Source organism: Plasmopara halstedii (genome assembly GCF_900000015.1).
Source record: "Plasmopara halstedii genome assembly, contig: Scaffold_253, whole genome shotgun sequence".
Taxonomy (NCBI): Eukaryota; Oomycota; class Peronosporomycetes; order Peronosporales; family Peronosporaceae; genus Plasmopara; species Plasmopara halstedii.
Genome location: NW_020187174.1, coordinates 238,886 through 259,752, shown reverse-complemented (window position 1 = coordinate 259,752; position 20,867 = coordinate 238,886). Strand labels below are relative to the sequence as shown.

General features: G+C 45.0%; 3 protein-coding genes across 3 annotated transcripts; 2 read left to right on the top strand and 1 right to left on the bottom strand.

Annotated features, from left to right (window-relative positions):
• The first annotated feature begins 1,413 nt into the window (after window positions 1–1,413).
• PHALS_14984 (uncharacterized protein) lies at window positions 1,414–1,984 on the top strand. The gene has a single exon (XM_024722086.2). It carries the CDS (start codon window positions 1,641–1,643, stop codon window positions 1,875–1,877), a length of 237 nt encoding a protein of 78 aa, XP_024573198.1. The 5' UTR covers window positions 1,414–1,640; the 3' UTR covers window positions 1,878–1,984.
• Window positions 1,985–2,680: 696 nt separating this feature from the next.
• PHALS_04084 (uncharacterized protein) lies at window positions 2,681–4,213 on the bottom strand (the record flags this gene model as incomplete). Its single annotated transcript, XM_024722085.1, has 1 exon — window positions 2,681–4,213. One exon carries the CDS (start codon window positions 4,211–4,213, stop codon window positions 2,681–2,683), a length of 1,533 nt encoding a protein of 510 aa, XP_024573197.1.
• Window positions 4,214–5,715: 1,502 nt separating this feature from the next.
• Window positions 5,716–19,968, top strand: PHALS_04083 (dynein heavy outer arm; the record flags this gene model as incomplete). The annotated part of the gene is made up of 2 exons (XM_024722084.1): window positions 5,716–10,255; window positions 10,322–19,968. The coding sequence occupies 2 exons, from the start codon at window positions 5,716–5,718 to the stop codon at window positions 19,966–19,968; spliced, it is 14,187 nt and encodes a 4,728-aa protein (XP_024573196.1).
• Window positions 19,969–20,867: the final 899 nt, after the last annotated feature.

The window sequence follows — 20,867 nt, the reverse complement described above, 5'->3', positions numbered from 1 at the left end:
TTTGGCATTGAGAAGTACGAGATGGGAATATGAATAGAGAGGATCAGACGTGAAGATTGCGGTGCGTCGGTGGAGGGCTTTAGTTAGCTCCCGGCAATCGGGTATTTTTACGGAAGCCCCTTGTAAACTGCAGGGGCGGGGGGTTAGCCAACGCTTACTGATCCAGTCGGTACGGGTTTGGTACATGCAGGAGCAAGACCAGCAAGTTGTGTACCGTAAAGCCTTTACCTCACTTTGAAACTGTACTATCACACAGTATACTGCAGTTTTCTAGCACCCATAAAACAACAGTACCGGTAAATGCTAAATTTTCGTTTCAATGATTTGAAAAAAAGTTTGCTGTAGCGAATGTTGATCAACGTCGCGTCGCACACAGCTATAGGCTATCACCATCAACACTGGAATCCACCTAGACACTGTCAAAGAGGTTATGTGTATCCTTCGACATCAACATGAAAAGTTTATGGAAATAGCGATTTTTTAAATCAGTTATGGGGATATCAACAAGCAATTTGTATGTACCACAAACAATTTAATTTTTTTTTAAAGCTTAAGCTAATCGAAAATGCGTACCTCATCGCAAAAAAATTCTTTCGTGAAAAATATTTTTCTTACCACAAAATTTTGAAGCCGAAAAATAGTATACAGTCGCTCTGTTTCCTGTTAAAGACCAATGGAAACTTTTTCAAGACTGACAAGATCAGAAAATCGTGTCTACGTCATGCCTAATTTTAAGAAATCATAAAAATTTTGACACAGTAATTTGTGCCGAGCTTATTCGCTTTTCTTTATTCATTGGAGTCAATACAAGGTCCTTTTGACAGAACTGCATAAGCACAACTTGCGCTTTAGCAAGACTGCGTCTATGCATATCGCATGCTTCAGCTTCGTTCGTAATGGTTAAGCGGCATTGATTCCGGAAGCTAAAGGGCTTTGTAAAAGCCCTTTTTTGAATTTCGAGTATAAATTCATGTTTTCGATCTTTTTTTGTGGTACTCTTAAAATTTCGGGGGTGTAATAAAACTTTGTGTGCGAAGTGAAAAAAAATGTTTTAAATATTGTCCATCAAAGTCCTCACGTCGTGCCATTGCAAGCCAGCGAAACATCAATAAATTACTGATAAAGTCATCATGGTTTCATTTGCCGTCTGATAATTTACTTTCTGAGCGCCTTCTTATCTTGAGGAAAGTAATTGATCCAATCGCTACAACAGTTGCATGCTGGACCAAAAGCCATTCATCGCTTATCGAGAAAGTACAAAATGCTACCCAAAATGTTGTCTCATAAATAGTGAAAACTTTTAAGCTCAACAACACCAAGTGGTATTAAACGTAAGATTTTAAGAATTACGTGGAACAGAGATGGTCTCATTCCGAAACCTTTTTATTTTCAAGCTTTTTTAGGCCTTTTCGTGCACACCGCTCCAGCACCTTCGAGCTCTTTGAATATCGAGGCAATGTGCCAGGTTGCCTCGAGGCATCCACTCAGGAGGTCACAAAAGAGGTCAGCAGCTACAAATATGATCTTCGAAAAATGTCTTACAAAATATGATATCAAGGAATTGGTGCTTTCCATCGTGCAGATCTCATCTATGTCATTGGTCAGCAAGCTTACGCTGTGATACTCGTCATTTCAGATAAATGTCATCGCCGTCAGCTTGTTGGAATTCCGTAATAAAATGTAGACACCTAGAAGGTGGGTGGCGTATCGCCGAGGTTGCTGCTTCGACCCAAAGAGAATTAGAGGTTGACAAGACTGCTCCGAACAAAAGCCGTGCAAAGAAAAAAATGATATCAATTTCTTTGGATACATTAGAACTGTCGCAGCAAGGCTATGTCACGATTCCTCTGAACCTCAATTATGAAGGTGGCCGTTAAAACGGATGCCATTGACGAAGGTCTCGCAAGGCTCGCAGACAGAACGTGTTGAAAGACAAAGCAATTGCTGCATGCCATCGCAGGCAACACCTTGAACATATACGCAAAAAATTAAGGTGCTTGTATAAAATTGCATTCGCTGGACACTAACTCAATTTTTCGACTTCAAGCTGTGCGCATAAGTTTTTCTGAGTATGTACATGAATGCTTCGAGCAGTGTCCATTGCTTACAGAATTTAGGTTATAGAACAAAACATATTCAGAATGTGATCTTTTTGATTCATGTGCAGCAGAACATATTGCATTAAGCGAAGGGCCGTAGCTCATTATTCAACGCCTGTATCTTGCTGCTTCGACACAAAGTGATGTCACGATTGCTGTGACACGAATAGTTTTCATGACATCGAATATTTGTTGGAAAGATTACCAAGCAGCGAAAGAAGACAAAATTCCTGTGAAGAGTATGGTAGAAGGCAGGAGAAACTTCAGGGTTGATTAGTGAACGTAAATGCGAAATCAATCGTCACCGCATGCTTTTGTAGCATTGTTGAAGACATCAACGTTGAATTTGCAGTCATGGTGAGGCAAGGACTGCAAATTTCAAGGAATGCTTCCGCGGTAACTTTTGACGAAGCAATAGAGTCGTTCCATAATTCTATAACTTCATCATCACTAGTGTAGTCTCATTTTCAATTTGTTCTTCTCTTCTTTTGTTATTATATAACGCTTCGACGATTGAAAAAGGAAATTATTATCTTGTATTTATGCTGCTAGTTCTGTTAGAGATCAGCCTTTAAGAGTAACTAAGCGTCTACACTGGGGCAGTCGACAAAAGAGGCCGATTGCTCTGTAGACGTGACCTTGCAGAACCGACAGATGTCATCAATACAGCCTACGCCACCATTAGCGCACGAAGTATCAGTATAAATATTGATGCCAACGGCAGCATCGCCATCCGATTGGATCTGAGTACAGATTGCTCCAACTGACGAGGGAGTATCATTGACGACAGGGGATTCAGTAGGTGCTTCAGTATCTGTATCAATTGAATCACTATTCGGTTTCGAAACGTTGGTGGTAGTGTCAACGCCAGCAGAGTAACCATCGATGGATGTACAATCCGGAAAGGTCGACGACTGAGTCGTTTTAAATACTTGGCAGAAGCGGCAAACTGCGTCGATACAGCCTAAACCGCCATTGACACAGCTAGCGTCTGAAACTATGTTGATTCCGACTGATGCATCACCCGAGGAAATAACTTGAGTACACGCTGGATGGGTGATTGGAGCTTCGGTCACTGAGCTTGTAGGTGTTTGCGTAGACCCGTCGATGTCAATGGAGGTACCGGATGAAGGAGGCGCTGTTCCGGTCAACGGTATGAAAGTATTTGGGCTAAGAACTGTGCGACAGTCATTGAAAGCGGCCGACTGTTGAGTGTACACGAGTCTGCAATAGCGGCAAACATCGCTAATGCATCCAATACCACCTGTAGCACACGAGTCATCCGGAACGATAATGATGCCAGCCTTAATATCTCCCTCAGCAGCGACCTGCTGACATGTGCCAGTGACAAGCGGGGCCTCAGTGGGAATTTCTGTCGGTACTTCAGTCGAAGGTTCTGCAGGCTTGTCGTCTCCGACCACAAAATTGGCGACAGTATGACAATCGATAAATGTAGCCGACTGAACTGTTGTCGTTAATCTGCAATAGCGACAAACTTCGTCAATGCAGCCAATGCCACCACCCGCGCACGTATTGTCCGTGACAATTTTGATTCCGACGGCGGCATCGCCTTCAGACACCTTAATTGAGCAGACTGATCCATTACTCGGTACATTCGTGCCGGTGAAGGCTGGTATTGGAGTAGTCGGCGTACCGTCGGTTACAATGGTGGTCGTATTCATCTTGTTACAGTCGATGAAGGCAGTGGACTCTGCTGTCTCATTTAGCTTGCAAAATCGACAATGATCTTTAAAGCAACCGAGGCCTCCATAAAGACAATCTGTGTCGGAGACTGCCGCAATTCCGACGGCAGCATCGCCTACTGAAATTTCGCAAGGACCAGTAGGGGCAGTCAACGTAGCCATGGTTGTAAAACTAGCTCCGAACGAAGAACAACTTTCAAACTGCGTTGACTTAGGTGTGTCGATGAGCTTGCAATAGCGACAGTGGTCGTTGTAACAACCAAGACCACCATTCAAGCAGCCAACATCATCAACGACTCGAACACCAAAGCTCTTGTCACCCTCCGAGACTTCGCATGCCACAGTCGAAGTCGACGTCTGTGCGGTTGACAAAGACAGTGTAGCCAAGCTGAGGCCACATAGAGCAAACATCTTGACGTAAGCTCGGGTGGAACTGTACGAGTAAACCATTCTTGAAAGAATGCTCGAGTTTGAAGGTTGAAGTTATCAAGATGAGTTTGGCTGACGATGCACCTTGAAAAATGAAGGAGGTTGTGAGAACTTGGTCAACTACATGAGCAGCCAATTTGCTTCCTATTTATGTAAGCAAGCACTGAGTAAAAATATATCTATTGCATCCTTGAGTAAATACTTATCTAGCTGCATCCTTCAGATAAAAATACATCAAGTTCCATGCTTCAAGTGAACATATATTTATCTCTTCAACAGCATCGCAACGATTGCATCGCTTGAATGCCGCTGATTGTATTAATATCTCGATTGACCTTTTGTACCTTTGAATAGCAAGAAAAAATCTTACAAACCAGAAAACGTAGGAATTGACAACGGAATACCTCGGTTGATATAAAGTATCAATATGCAATCGCTGATATATTTACGGATTCAAATCTACTTGGCAAGCAACATATTCACGACAATCTTTCTGGATCAACACAGAATATTTCGTGAAAGTGTGTCCGAATTTGGGAATGTGACAAATGTAGTTCTTGGAGCAATGTATTCTTAAAAATCATGTAACGAGTCCAACATAATGTCTTCTGATCAGAGTGAACAGCTTTGTTTGGACACAAAGATCAAAAGGTGATAAATTAATCAAATTTTAGTAAGTACTTTACCTCCTTGAATGCGACGAAAAATTATTTAGTAGATTTATGAATGAACCGCTAATTCAAACGATATTACTTGAGTGATACTCAAAATGAATGCTTTATACTCCGACACAGTATAGATCTTGAAATTGCAGCTAGTTCTGATCACCGTTGACTCTTTTCTACTATTTATGAAGTTATTCCAGTTGTTAAAATGGCTGGCAAAGCTTGGTATTGGCGAGTGTCAGGAAAATCATAAAACGACGCGTGTCATTCATGTGTAGCGAAATGCCAATTGACACCACATTTTATCGTTCTTGAAGTCACATAGTCCTTACGTCTCGGTGGCGCTTCGCCTACGCTGAAAAGGCATCACGCTTTATAAACTTGATCCAGCTTACGGATTTGATTACGTGCTGATTTTACGCACACTGTGCTCCAATTCGAGCTTCTTTTAACATTGAAAACACCACGAACACACCACGAATGATATTTCGCTTGTTACTTAGGACAGACTATAAAAAATTTCAACTGCATATCCAGCAAGAGCCTTTACACATTCTGCACAGCGCTAAAAGAAAAAACTACGCGTTGAAAGCTTTTGTATGAATCGCATTCTTTTTTGGACAAGAATGAAGTTTGGCAAATGGAGTTTGGCACCACGTTAAATCTGTTCAGCATCTTGTGAAGTTAAATATGTTGTATGGAATCGTGCAGCAAAAGTTGGTACGTATACAGCTCCAACTCTGAAAAATAGACGTATTAGTCTCGACCTTTTATTGAGTATAAAGCACGCGACCTTTGAAAGTCTGTCTAGCAGTCTACATGGCGTTCCAGGCACGGCACCGCTGGATGATCCAGCGTTTGCAGCTCGGTTTTGGTTTTAAGGATGAAAGTCAAGTAGAAGATCTCTTGCGTGGTAACTGCATCATGGAGCAGCTCACTCGGTTTTTCCGTGGTGACGGTCCCACGAAAATATTCTTTTATTACCAATTCAAAGGCGTGACTGACGACGATACTTCATCAACCCCAGAATCACGGCGAAAAGATCTTTTCATAACCGATGGACTGGACGAAATGCTGCAAGGACGTGTCGTATTTTTTGCCAAAGTAGTACCAGAAACCACGGAAAATTGCGAATATAACATTCAAGACAAGACGAATCCAGAAACTCAACATGAAAACACATCGTGTGACTCAAATTCGTGGCTGCCAATAGACCCAGCGATAGCTAACGACCATCTGCTCACATTTGGTGTCTTAGATTCATCCGTACTCGTGTCAATTGAGACGCATCTATCACAATTATTTCAGCCACTTTTGACTTCCCAAGACGCGAATTTTTGGGGCAAGGTAGAAATTGGTATTCGCAATGACTTTGTGCAAGATTTGAAAGCATTTGTGGTTAATGTACAAGAAAATCTTCAGGCAATGAATACCGGACTAGAATTGCGGAAACCAGACAAGAGATACGACACCACGAACTCCAGGAGTTTATCAAAATTATCGTCGGATGGCAATGCTGTGCAGCACTTTGTAGAGCTCGTTAAGGATTGGTGTAAGCAGACCGAAGCGTATCTGGAAGGTAATGATCAAGAAGTCTGGGAATCACACGAGGCGGGCCCTGCGACGGAGCTAGAATACTGGAATCGACGACTACAACGACTCGTGGGCATTACAGAGCAACTGAAAACTAAAGAATGCAAAATGGTCACTGGGGTCCTTCATGTCTTTTGCAAATTACAAGAAGGAGAAGCAGATAAGTTGAAAGTTACACAATTATTGCGCCAATGGAAGCAAATTGATGCAATCATCACCGAGGCATTGAATGAAGCTAAAGACAATGTCAAATACCTTGCGACGTTAGAACGCTTTATTGAACCCTTATACACAGGGACTCCATCGTCCGTAGTGGACGCACTGCCTGCTCTTTTGAATTCTGTCAAGATGATTCATACGATTGCACGATATTACAATACGACAGAGCGCATGACAAAGTTGTTTACGACATTCACGAATCAGATGATCATATTGTGCAAAAAGCATCTGGTTGGAGCGGAACCTTCGGAGGCTATTTGGGACAAAGATTCTGAAGTGCTGCTTCTGGGATTGGAGCAGTGTTTAAAGCTCAATGAGGCTTACCAAGAGCAATATCGTTTTACAAAAGAGAAGCTCCTGACAGTGCCGAAAGGCAAACAATTTGATTTTGGTGAGACACAAATTTTTGGCAAGTTTGACCTCTTTTGTCGACGACTTGTCAAGCTCAGCGACATTTTCAGTACCATACATCAGTTTCGTACTCTAGCGCAGCATTCATATTTGCTGGAAGGGATGGATACGCTATTGGCATCCTTCGACACGATCGTACAAACATTTCGCGCTCACAAGCATGACTTACTTGATTATCAAAATAACAAATTTGACCGTGATTATGTCGATCTGAATATACAACTTGCTGATTTAGAAGCATCATTGCAACATTTAATTAATGTACGCTTCGACTCTATCTCAAGTATTGAGCAATCGCTGCAGCTACTGAAAAAACTTCAGCATATATTACAGCGCGAGTCACTGCGCAGCGACCTGGATTCGAAATTTATCGTTATTTTTTATAAGTATGGACTTGATTTGTCGCACGTTCAAGAGTTATACGAACGTCATCGACATGATCCCCCTGTTGCACGTAACTTACCTCCTGTAGCTGGGAACATTCAATGGTCGCGTCATTTACTACGTCGAATTGAAGAGCCAATGCGTAAGTTTGAGAGTAACCCAAACGTTTTGTCGACAAAAGATAGTAAGAAAATCATCAAAACTTACAATAAAGTGGCACGAACGCTTGTAGCATTCGAGTATTTATGGTACGAAGCATGGTGTCGGTCAGTAGAAAACGCACGGGCAGCTTTGCATGCGACACTGATCATTCGAGATTCCAACACAGGTCGCTATTATGTGAATTTCGATAAAGGAATCCTGCAGCTGATTCGTGAGGCTCGTTGTCTCGATCGAATTGGAATCGAAGTGCCTGAAAATGCACGTATGGTCATGTTACAAGAAGATAAATTTAAGGCTAACTATAATGATTTAAACTATGCACTTCATCAATATGACCGTGTGGTCGCCAAAATCATCCCAATCACAGCCGCATTGTTGCGTCCTCATTTGGAAGATTTAGAGCAAAAACTTACGCCTGGACTTGTCACTCTTACATGGACAAGTATGAATATTGATGCTTACACAGCTGTAGTACACGCGATGTTGCAGCGTCTGGAGAAACTCATCTCGAGCGTCTCGGATGCCATTGAAAATCGTATTGAGAAAAATCTCGTACTTGTATCCAAAGCATGTCTTGTCCACTTACCCACAAATCAGTCATTCGCTCTTGACGAGTTTGTACGGATGCAAGAAAAGCATGTGGTAACTATCACAAAGCAGTTGGGAGCGAAGAATGTCGAGATTGAAAATGCTGTCGAAGATGTACTGAGATTAATCTGTGAGTGTCACTTAGACGGTTCGTCAGCCTCTGATGCCGTGCTTTCGGTAACCGGTTCGAGAAATGCAATGTGTTCTGCTGAAGCCATCGAGGCGTTTCGAAATTTCTACCAGAATCTCTTTTATCGCTCCTTATTGACGTGTACAAAGAATTCGCTAGATTTAATCAAGAATCGTGTGTGTTCGAAAGCAGGAGCAGGTTTTCTTTTCATCGAGCGTCCTTTTTTTGAAGTGGACGTACAGCTATCCGTCCCGTCCGTTCGCTTAAATCCTTCCCTCGAGGACATCCAAAAAGCAATCAACCGATCTGCAGTTGCTGTAATACGTTGCTCCAAGAGTCTGTACGAATGGGGCCAACAGACAGTTGTGCCAGATAGTGCACGCATTAGTCTATTTGAACGTCTTGGGTGCGACACAGAGATCATCAAGGTGGCTATTCTGTTAACTGGTGCATTGCATGGTACAAAGAATCATGTTCACGAATACCTTTCTGCGTTCAAAAAGTACGACTGGCTTTGGAAAGAAGACATGGAATATCGCTACAACCAATTTATACAGCGTAATCCACTTATTCAGGATTTCGAAACAGAATTAAAATACTTTATGGCAATTGAAGCTGAAATCTCGGTAATAGCTCCGGTTCACAACATTGCCGTCTTATCTCTCAGCACAAAAAATCTTAAGCTGCAATTACGTAATGAGTGTCGTCAATGGAAGGTTAAGTATTCAGATAAAGTACATAATCAAGCCCGGACAGCACTTTTGAATTTGATTGATTATATTCGAACAACCACCGCAAAGCTTGATGCACACGTTGAATCACTTGATGCTCTTCGACTTGTTATGAGTGTGTTGAAAGAAATAAGGGAGCGTGAATCGGCGATAGAGATGGAAATAAATCCAATTGCAGAAATGTACGCGATGCTTGAACATTATCTGCCGGGAGGATATATGGACAAAGAGGAGATGGAGCATAAGAATGTCTTGCGCAGTTCGTGGCAAAAGCTTGTCGATTATGCCGAAGAAGTGACGGATAATTTGTCCGAAATACAGGGTGGATTTAAAAGGCAGTTGATAAATGACATTAAAAGCTTTCAGGCAGATGTTGCAATATTTCGAAGCGAGTACGAAACAAATGGTCCGTTGGTTTCTGGTCTAGATCCTTTGGAGGCTGTGGAACGTTTGAAATGCTATAAGAATTTGCTTTCAACAATGGAACACAAACTTGAAGCGTATTCGGCTGGCGAAGAGCTGTTTGGTATGCGGCCGACAGAATACCCTGATATCGTACGCACCCGAAAGGAATTGGTATTGCTAGATCAGCTCTATAGTCTTTACTTGGACGTTGAAAAGACCATGGAAGAGTTTCGTGGAATCGCGTGGGTACAAGTAGGTGCGTATGTTGACCAAATGAGCGAGTGTTATGCTAGGTATGATGCACGATGTAAGAAGCTGCCAAAGACTTTGTACGAGTGGGAAGCATATAGAATTTTACGTAAAGCCATTTCAGAATTTTTGGATATCTTACCTATCGTTCGTGATTTGACGAGAGAGAGTATTAAACCGCGTCATTGGGACAAACTTATTGAATCTTGCAGTAGTCGGCGACTGCCTTACGATTCTGATTCATTTAAGTTTCAGGACGTCCTTGATGTACAGCTTCTAACGTATAAAGAAGACGTCGAATTTATATGTGAAAGTGCACAGAAGGAATTACAAATTGAACACAAACTTTGTGATCTAACGGAACGCTGGGCGGGTACAACTTTTGAGTTTAGTGAATGGAGACAACGCAATATTCCCGTTTTAAAAGCTTATGGCCAGGTAATTGAAGATTTAGACGATAGTCAACTACAACTTCAAGCGATATTAAGTATGAGGCATGTTGTATTTTTCAAAGATCGCGTCCAGTCAAAGCTTTCTCAGCTTTCCGATACAGCCGACGTCCTTGAACTGTGGATCAAAGTGCAAACATTGTGGATGTCCCTGGAATCAGTGTTTACAGGTGGTGATATTGCGAAACAAATGCCTTATGAGGCGAAGAAGTTTGCAAAAATTGATAAAGACTGGCTCAAAGTTATGACAAAAGCCGCAGAAGTGGGTTTTGTTGTTTCGTGCTGCTCAAATGAAATGATACGTAGCATGCTTCCATCCCTGTATGGGGAACTTGAAAAGTGCCAAAAATCCCTAGAAGGATATCTTGAGCAAAAACGCAAAAAATTTCCACGGTTCTACTTTGTATCTAACCCTCTTTTGCTGCTTATACTGTCTCGAGGATCGGACCCAGCAGCGGTTCAGCAATACTATGAAAAAATCTTCGATAGTATCAGCCACGTAGTCCATGAAAAGTCTGCCTTAGACGCGAGCCGTCGCGTTTCATCATCCCATCTACTAAAACGCAGAATAATTCAAATCAAATCACTTTTAGGAAATGACGAAGAAACGATATCTCTTGTTCAACCTGTCCTTCCTGACGGAAATATTGAAGAGTGGCTCGGTGCGCTAGAAAAAGAAATGCGTCGAACTTTGAAAACCTTATGTCGTCAAGCTGCTGCGGAATGTCAGTCAACGTCACTGAAAGATTTTGTCAGTAAGACATGTGCTCAATTTGCGCTTCTTGGAATTCAGTTAAGCTGGACAGCTGAATGCCAGGACGCACTTCAAAAGTGCCTCAAGACGAAAGGAATAATGGCACAAACGGCAAAGAAACAGGGACTGATATTATCCGAACTATCGTCTTGGTGTCTTACCGATCTTGGTACGAAGCTTGTGCGTACTAAAATTGAGACCTTAATTACAATTCAAGTTCATCAGCGTGATTGTTTTCTGGAACTGTCTCGCCTTTTCAAAGAAAAAAAACTTTTTGATGCCAATGACTTTGAATGGCTCAAACAAGCTCGTCTTTATTGGCATCTTGGCAGTCAAGGTGCATCCGATTCCGTAGGTCCAGATGCCTGTTGTGTCTCCATTTGTGACATCGATTTTAAGTATGCTTTCGAGTATTTAGGCTGCAAAGAGCGTCTTGTCATCACGCCATTAACAGACCGTGCGTATATCACACTCTCACAAGCACTCGGTATGCACTTAGGTGGTGCACCGGCTGGTCCAGCAGGGACAGGCAAGACCGAAACGGTCAAAGATCTTGGTCGTACACTTGGTATCTACGTTATTGTCACGAATTGTACTGATCAGCAACGGTATTCTGACATGGCAAAAATCTTGAAAGGACTTTGTCAAGGAGGCTTTTGGGGCTGTTTCGACGAATTTAATCGTATCGAGCTGCCCGTATTGTCGGTCGTCGCCCAACAAGTTCTTGCTATTACAAATGCTAAGCGTGTTCAAGCTCCTATGTTCACATTTCCAGGCGATCCGCTTCCTATTGGACTTCACTCAGATGCTGCATACTTTATTACGATGAATCCAGGCTATCAAGGACGGCAGGAACTGCCTGAAAACCTTAAAGCACTCTTTCGAGGTGTATCCATGATGGTTCCTGATCGTGAGATCATCATGAAGGTCCGACTTTGCGCCGTTGGTTACGATGCCTTTGCTGAACTCGCACGCAAGTTCAAGACTTTATATGCTGTGTGTGAAGGTCAGCTCTCGAAACAACGCCACTACGACTTTGGGCTTCGCAATATCTTGTCGGTGCTACGATCAGCGGGTGCGACGAAGCGTGAAAACCTTAAAGCAAGCGAGACATTGCTGCTTATGACTACATTGCGCGATATGAACTTGTCAAAACTTGTCGCGGTAGATGTACCGATTTTTTTGTCGCTTCTTCGCGATATTTTTCCTGGTGTTGAGCCGGCACCTTCATCGACGTGTGATAGTAGCTCTGAGTTGGGCAAAGCCATCCAAAGTGTGTTGCAAACAGCCCAGATCTGGCCGCCACCCGCTGCATGGAGCGCAAAGGTGACTCAACTGTACGAGACACAGCTTGTCCGTCATGGGATTGCGCTTGTTGGACCAGCAGGAGCTGGCAAGTCGGAAATTTTGCGTACAGTGCTGACAAGTCTAAGTTCTGCCACGAGCATTCCGCATCGACAAGTCCGTTTGAACCCAAAAGCTGTTCGTGCTGAGGAACTTTTCGGCGAAACCGATCGGCTCACTGGCGAATGGGTTGACGGCGTGTTTGCAGCAATCTGGGCCAAGTTTAACGACCGGACTCGACGAGATGTGTCATGGTTGGTCTGTGACGGACCTGTGGATGCCGTGTGGATCGAGAATCTGAACACAGTACTGGATGATAACAAGTTGCTGACACTGGCGAACGGTGATCGCTTACCCATGACTGATAATTGTAAGCTTCTTTTTGAAGTTGAAGACCTGCGCAACGCATCACCTGCAACCGTATCACGAGCAGGAATAGTATACGTGAGTGACACGGATCTTGACTGGGAGCCAGTAGCGCAACGATGGCTTCGTACGCGATCAGACGCCCAGCGCGTAGCATTGGGACGGAGTATCCGAACTTTCGTCGGTGGTGGTGAGACGTCGGGTTCAGGTCATCTATTTGACTTTTTTAAGAAAAATTGCCAACCGGTTATTAATACACCGCGCGTTGCGCTGATTCAAGCAAGCTTAAACCTATTACAGTCTCTTTTAGAGCGCTGTGAGCTTAGCGATGATTCGGATGTAGAGGTGGAACTGGAAAGATTGTTTGCATTTGCACTCGCGTGGGCAATTGGGGGCGTTCTAGACGTGAATGATCGCCAAAAACTTAATATTTATTTGGTCGGAAAGGGTGCAAAAAGCATATTTCCACCGGCAACTCACACAAGAATAGTTGGTCATGAAGCTTCAGCAAGTCTAGAAGGACGAGGTCAAGCACTGACTGTGTTTGATTATTTCTTACATCCTTCGACACTTGAATGGGAAAAGTGGCCACTTGAACGAACAGATAATCTGTTAACGCGATCAACCAGCCTTGTGAATGTCGGGTGTATCGTTGTTCCAACCACAGACACGGTACGTGCTCTGTATATACTTGAGCACCTCCATAAGAGTCAAGTACCTGTCCTCGTTGTTGGAGATCCAGGTACTGGTAAGTCGACGCTGGTGCGATTATTCCTTGAAACGTATGTCGATCAAGTGAGCCTATCTCGAACGCTCATCTTCTCAGGAGCGACATTAGGAGGTGCCTTTCAAGCGGCAGTTGAAAGTGATTTAGAAAAGCGCAGTGGCAAGACGTTTGGCCCCTCGAACGGTCAACAGCTTACGTTTTTTATCGACGATCTTGCCATGCCAGCGCTTAACGAGTGGGGCGATCAGCCAACGCTGGAAGTTGTTCGACAGCTTGTAGAGTCCCGAACACTCTGTTTTCTGGATAAAGACAAACGTGGAGACATCAAAATTATTGAAGAACTTCGTTTCATGGCAGCGATGGGCTTACCACAGGCCGATAAGAATGACATACCGGCACGTCTGAAGCGACATTTCTTTCTTTTGAATCTACCGCCACCTTCTCCTGAAGTTGCTGAAGCCATCTTTGCTCAAATCATCTACTGGCAATTCGTTTCCAACCACGACGATTCATTCTCTGCAAGTGACATGCTAGTAGCTAAATCACTCCAGGAATTAATATCGCGTCTCGCGACTGCCTCTGTCCATTTGTGGCTCTGGCTACGCCGTACGCTGCCTCCGAGTCCGCAAAAATTTCACTACGTCTTCAGCTTGCGTGAGCTTAGCCGAAGTCTTCAAGGGCTTGTACGAGCCCCACATGAGAGTGCGATAAGGTCGGAAGAGGTGCTTATTCGACTTTGGCAGCACGAGAGTGAGCGCGTGTTCAGCGACCGACTCGTCTCGCTTGAAGATAAACAGCTTTTTAATGACGAATTGAATGATGTTGCGGATGGATTATTTACAAAGTCAGCACCTTTGACGAGACTCAATGGTGGTAGCAAAGACAAGGGAGTAGCCAACACTTCTGATGGACACATACCCCAACGTCGGCAGTCTAGCCTACATGGACGACAAGCTATGGTCTACGTTGACTTTTTGCAAGACCAACCTGTCGACGAGCTCGGCGACCCGGTGGGTGAAATGCCACGAATTTACGAGCCCGTGTCTAATTTACCAACTCTACGTTCCCGAGTGGAGCATCTTCTAGCTCAGTATAATTGTGAGAATCCTGGACGTGCGCTTCCATCTCTGATTCTTTTCGAGGAAGCGTTAAACCACTTAGCCCGGATCACGCGTATTTTTGGACTACCCCAGAGCAATATGATGCTCGTTGGTGTAGGAGGGTCGGGAAAGCAATCGCTAGCTCGACTGGCTGCCATCTTAAGTGGTCTAGAACTATGTCAATTAACCGTTACCAAGGCATACACGCTCACAGCATTTCGCGACGATGTACGTGCTTTGTGTCAGACGGCTGGACAGGCTGGAAAAGGAGTCGTTTTTCTCTTGACAGAGGCGGACATCAAGGACGATTCGTTTCTTGACCAGATTAATGTACTCTTAGCTACTGGTGAAGTACCTGGATTATTTTCTCGCGACGAATTTGTAGCCATGGCGAGTGAACTGCGCAGTGCCATGCGGTCTGAATGTCCAGACGCAGCGGACACATTGGCAAACCTCACGCGCTTCTTTTACGATCGCTTGCGACGTCATCTTCACGTTGTCTTATGTCTTTCTCCGGTGAGTTCACGCTTTGCTGCGCGCTGTCGGGAGTTTCCACATCTTGTAACTGGATGCACGATCGATTGGTTTTTACCTTGGCCAGAAGAGGCACTAAGGGCAGTGAGTCACGGATTTCTTGACGCGTTTGTACTTGAGACGCCGCGAGTGACAAAAGATGCTTTGATTCTCCAACTGGGACGAATGCACCAAGCGGTTGAACACGTAAGTGACGAATACTACAAGCACAGGCATCGTAGCGTTGTGCAAACTCCACGCACCTTTTTAAGCTTTCTTGCTACGTACAAGGAATTGTACACAGACAAGTTGCGCAAGGTGCAACATTTGGAAGAAGCCGTGGATCTTGGCCTTCAAAAGCTTGGACAAGGGGCACAAGACGTCGAGCGGATGAAAGTTGTTCTCAAACACGAGGAAGCTAAGCTTGAAATTGCTGAGGCTGCGTCAAATGAAATGCTTGAGATACTTCAAGTCAAATCGCTGGAAGCGAAAAGAGAGAGCGACATTGTCCAAAATATCCGGCAACAGTGCCTTTCTGATGCAGCCGCCATTCGGGCTGAAAAAGAAGCGGCAGAAGAAGACTTAAAGCGTGCTCAACCATTTTTGGACGAAGCCGAACGCGCAGCAAACAGTATTCGTCCAAATGACTTAAACGAGCTAAAAAAGCTCGCAAAACCAGGTGATATTATCAAGCTCATCTTTGACTGTGTCGCAATATTACAAATGGCTCCGCTGGTCAAGGTCGAGCGCGTTACAATTTCGTTAGGAATTGGCAAGGAACGACACTCGTGCAATTTTCTCCAGGATTCGTTCCAACTTGCAAAGTCCGGGATGCTCGCAGACATGCGCTTCTTACAGACCATTTTCAACTTTTCGAAACATCAAAAAGATCAAATGAATGACGAGACACTTGAGTTTATGGCGCCGTATATGGAACTTACAGGCTTTAGTGGTCCCGCCGCCAAGAATGCGTCAAAAGCAGCTGAAGGTCTTTTTTGCTGGGTAAACGCGATGAGTTTGTACCACAACGCATCCAAGGTCGTCAAGCCAAAGCTTGAGGCGCTTCGGATCGCCGAGGGAAAGCTTGAAGCTGCGCAAACACGACTTGAAAGCTCAGAAGACAAACAACTACAATGTCAAAATGTTCTTCGCCAGTTGCAGCAGGAATTTGAAAAACAAATGGCCGAAAAGGCTCGCGTCGAGGCATTTGCACAAGCCACAAAGCGCAAAATGGAGCAAGCGACAGCTTTGATTAAAGGTTTAAGTGGCGAAAAATTGCGCTGGACGGACGACTCGAATCGGTTTGTCGAGCAAAAGCAACACTTGGTCGGTGACTGTGCGCTTGCAGCCGCTTTTTTGTGTTATTGTGGTCCATTCAACAGAGAGTACCGCAATTTGCTACTACGTGAACGTCTGCCAACAGAGCTTGGAGCTACCCCACTTGGTAGCACTGCTAGTTCGAATCCATCACCATTTCCTATCCCTTTGACACGCAACTTGGCACTGGACGAGTTTTTGGTCGATGCTGGGTCGGTGAGCGATTGGAAATTGCAAGGGTTGCCGTCCGATCCGCTGTCTATCCAAAATGGCATCTTAGTGGCACGAGCACCGCGTTTCCCACTACTCATTGATCCACAAGGCCAAGCTTTGGCGTGGATTCTGCATCGAGAATTAGATCGTCTACCCTCTGCGGGTGTTGTTTCGGTAAATAGTCTTAAGCTGCGCGAGATTCTTGAACATTGTGTGGGTGAAGGAAAAGCTTTGATTATTGACGGACTGGATGGAACTGATTTGGATCCTCTTCTGGCCAATGTGCTCGACAAAAATTTTATCCTTCGCGCTAAGGGAAAGTATGTCAAGCTGATGGACCGCGTGTGTGAGTATAACGACGATTTTACGCTGTTTCTGACCACACGGTTGGCCAATCCGCACTTTTCACCAGAGCTACAGGCACGTACACTTGTTGTTGATTTTACCGTGACACAAAACGGTCTGGAAGAGCAGCTTCTTGCTCAAGTGATTCGTCAAGAGCAACGCTCACTAGAAGAGCAATTGGAGCGCGTGCAATGCGAGTTAAACTCCAATGCCAAAGCGCTAGTGGCCCTGGATGCGCTGCTTTTAGAGCGATTATCAGCAAGCAAAGCAAATCTACTAGACGATGTCGAACTTGTTTCCGTCTTGGCGAATACAAAGGCCAAAGCGACTGAAGTGAACGACAAGATATTGGCAGCTGAAGAAGTAAAGCAAGGGATTGATGAAAAACGGGAATACTATCGCCCCGTGGCTGCTCGCGGCTCGATACTTTACTTTGGAATTGTTGAGTTTGCAGCAGTGAATGTTATGTACCAGACGTCGCTGGATCAATTTCTTCAGCTTTTCGTGAAGTCTATCGACCAAGCCGAGCGATCAGTTCTTGCGTCCAAACGAGTGACAAATATTATAGAGACCCTAACGTATATAGTCGTCCGATACGTGACGCGTGGCCTCTATGATCGTCACCGTCTCAGTTTTCTTCTCATGATTGCACTCAAGATTCTCGTTGCTGCAAACTGCGTGACTTCCGCTGACGTCACGCTCTTTCTTAATGCTGGAGCTGCTCGAAAAGTGTTGAGTGAGCAGCCAAAGAAGATCACATGGATGCCGACAAGCGTGTGGCTGAATGCAATACATCTTGCTACTGAAAAACCGCTCTTTCGTAGTCTTGTAAGTGATCTGGAACGCAACGAAAGTTTGTGGCGCAAATGGCTTGACGACAATGAGCCCGAGCGTTTACCTTTACCCGAATATGAGGGGCTGTTATTCGATCCACGTGTTCTAACAGCAAACCTGCACTTTCACCGACTGCTTTTAATACGCTCATTACGCGAAGATCGCACAATTCCGGCCGTCATCAACTTGATTCGAGCGATAGAAGTAATTGAAGGTGGAATAGGAAGTAGTTTGTCGCGACTGCCGGCGTTAGGACCCCGGTATGTCGAACCTATTACCGACACGGTAGAAATCGTGCACCAGGATATGCGAGCAGAAGCACCCGTGTTGTACTTGCTTTCGCCCGGTGCAGACCCGACTGAGGCTATCGAACAACTTGCGCGGCGAAAACGTCAAACTGTCACGACTATTTCAATGGGAGAAGGACAAGAAGAGATTGCGGTTCGTGCTGTGCTGTCTGCCATGGCTAATGGATCTTGGGTTTTGCTCCAGAACTGCCATCTGGGACTTACTTCGATGGACGTGCTTTGCGAAGCTTTAGGTAGTGCTGCTAGCTCGTCCGAGAGCTTGAATTCAGCCGCAAGTATAGCCCGAGCACCCGAGTTTCGCCTCTTCTTGACATCTGAACCGCATCCAGACTTCCCGATCGCATTGTTACATCGCTGCACAAAGGTGACGAACGAACCGCCTGCTGGTCTTCGTGCAGGTCTACTGCGCAGCTTTACTGTCCTAATAGATCAAGACAGACTGGACCGTCTCGAAAATTCATCGTGGCGTGCTCTAGTATTTGCTGTCTGTTTCTTACACTCGATTGTTGTTGAGCGCCGTAAATTCGGTCCGTTGGGTTTTAGTGTGCCGTACGAATTCAACGCCGGTGATATTGGCGCGTCCTTGAGCTTCCTAGAGCGACATTTGTACACATCGCCATCGCCATCGTGGCCAACCGTGCAATATATGGTGGCCGAGGTGCATTACGGTGGTCGTATCACTGACGAGCTAGATCGACGGCTTTTTCGGGCCTATTGTGAAGCATGGCTCAGTCCGACGCTATTTGAGCCTTCGTTCTCATTTAACCCGGAAGACAAGCTTTCCACAGGATCCACAAATGCTCCATCTGTTCAACTATTTAACTATGGTCGGCCTGACTTGTCTGTGGTTGAGATTGATGAGTATCATCGATATATTGCTGGCTTCCCGAGTGTAGACTCACCAGAAGTGTTTGGCTTACACCCGAATGCTGACCTTACATACCGTGTAAAGGAAGTATCGGCTCTTTTGGGCACGATCGCACTCACGCAACCGACAGATACCGATACTTCAGCCGCCACCGCGCAGCTAGAGTCACGAGAGGAATTAATTTTGCGTAGGATTCGTGATCTGCTGGCCGTTCTTCCTGCGGGAAGTGAAGATGCTCTCAGCGAAGAAGCGCTGATTCAGGCACTACGTTCTAAGATACTCGGTGGGGGCTTAGAGCTGCCGCTCAATGTATTTTTATGCCAAGAAGTTCGCACACTTCGCCTTGTCTTGAACTACGTGCGAACGTCTCTAACGAAGACCCAGCGTGCACTGAAGGGGGAAATAGTGCTGACATCCTTACTACGCGAGACGAGTCAAGCCTTATTTGACAATAAAGTACCCTCATCTTGGGTTGCGAATGATCAAGCGTGGCTTGCTGGAACGTTAGGCTTTTGGATTACAGGACTTGTCGACCGATTAACTCAATTGCGTACGTGGCTCGAGCGCGGCCGACCGTCCAGCTTTTGGCTCGCGGGTTTTGCAAACCCGCGCGGATTTCTTACAGCTGTCGCTCAAGAAGCAACGCGATCCAATTTAAGTGAGCGCTGGGCGCTAGACGATGTAGTTTATTACAGTGAAGTTACAGACTATGAGCGACTAGAGCAGATTAAGCAGCCGCCACACGACGGTGTTCTCGTGCACGGATTGATGATCGACGGTGCCGCGTGGAATCGAGCCGAGGGAACTCTAGTAGAGCAAGAGCCCAAACGATTATTTGCGCCCCTTCCCGCCGTCCATGTTACGGCCGCGACGAAAGCGTACAAGAAAACGCGAGCTTCCCAGGATTATGGACCGTACGGAGCCTACGAAGCTCCAGTCTATCGCTATGCGAGCCGAACAGACAAACACTATATTTTTTCGATCCCGTTGGGGTCCAGAGACCATCGACCGCTGCACTGGACGTTGCGGGGTGTTGCTTTACTATGCTCCACCGATCAATAGCATGCTTTCCGTTTCCAGTCTAGGGTTTTTAGTGCTATCATGCAATTTTTGGCATTTCGCTTGCTAGACATGCCACCAGTATAGAGTGCGCACGGCGCGCTTAACGGACCAAAAGGTTGCATATCACGCTACATCTTTAATGGAATGGGGGATCAAAGACAAATTATTCTTGAGGATGTCTGTTCAGCAAGAGCTTCAAGTTACTAAGTCTTCAAATTCGGTGTTTTGATACCATTCTATGGGGTTGCAGTAAGAGATTAATGCTAATTCAAGCAAAAGTTGTTGCTCCTAAGCAAAATGAGTCTGACACTCAAGCCATCGAGGGAGAACGTGTGCAATTTTAAAAGACACTTACAGTTTAAAGAGCCGTGGTCCCAAATTTTTTGTTCGACGAGCACGGCGATCATGACCACGACTTTTGAATTTTTCCGCTGTCTCCGCGGAATAAATCTTGACGCGTTGTTTGCGGATAAAAGCCAAGAAACTAAGCAAGTGTGCAGATAGCTGCTCGTCTACATGTTCTGGCCGAGGACAAATTTGTTACATCAGGTTTCTGCCGCGTGGAACGACTTCTAAATAATCATTTTTTGAACAGTGTCAATGCGGCCATGCCAACGCTGACATGGGAAGCTCGCGTCAGCGCGTCGCTATAGATATGTAGTGGCTTCTGATACGAGCTTGCTATCTTACGTCAGAGTTATACTCGACCACCATCTTGCCATTCGATGAGAGAGGTGTTGTAACGATATCATCATGCGTAATGACACGACTTTTTGAGTACAATATTTCACACCCACCAACTGATGCCAGACACGTATCTAAAGCTGTATAAGCCTTAGCTTTTATTAAACGCTTCCTTGCCGATAACCACATATCTCACACGCACACAAGCAAAATTA

Bases quoted from the DNA above. Each gene is read 5' to 3' on its own strand.
- PHALS_14984 (XM_024722086.2), top strand. From the start codon at position 1,641: ATGTCATCGCCGTCAGCTTGTTGGAATTCCGTAATAAAATGTAGACAC.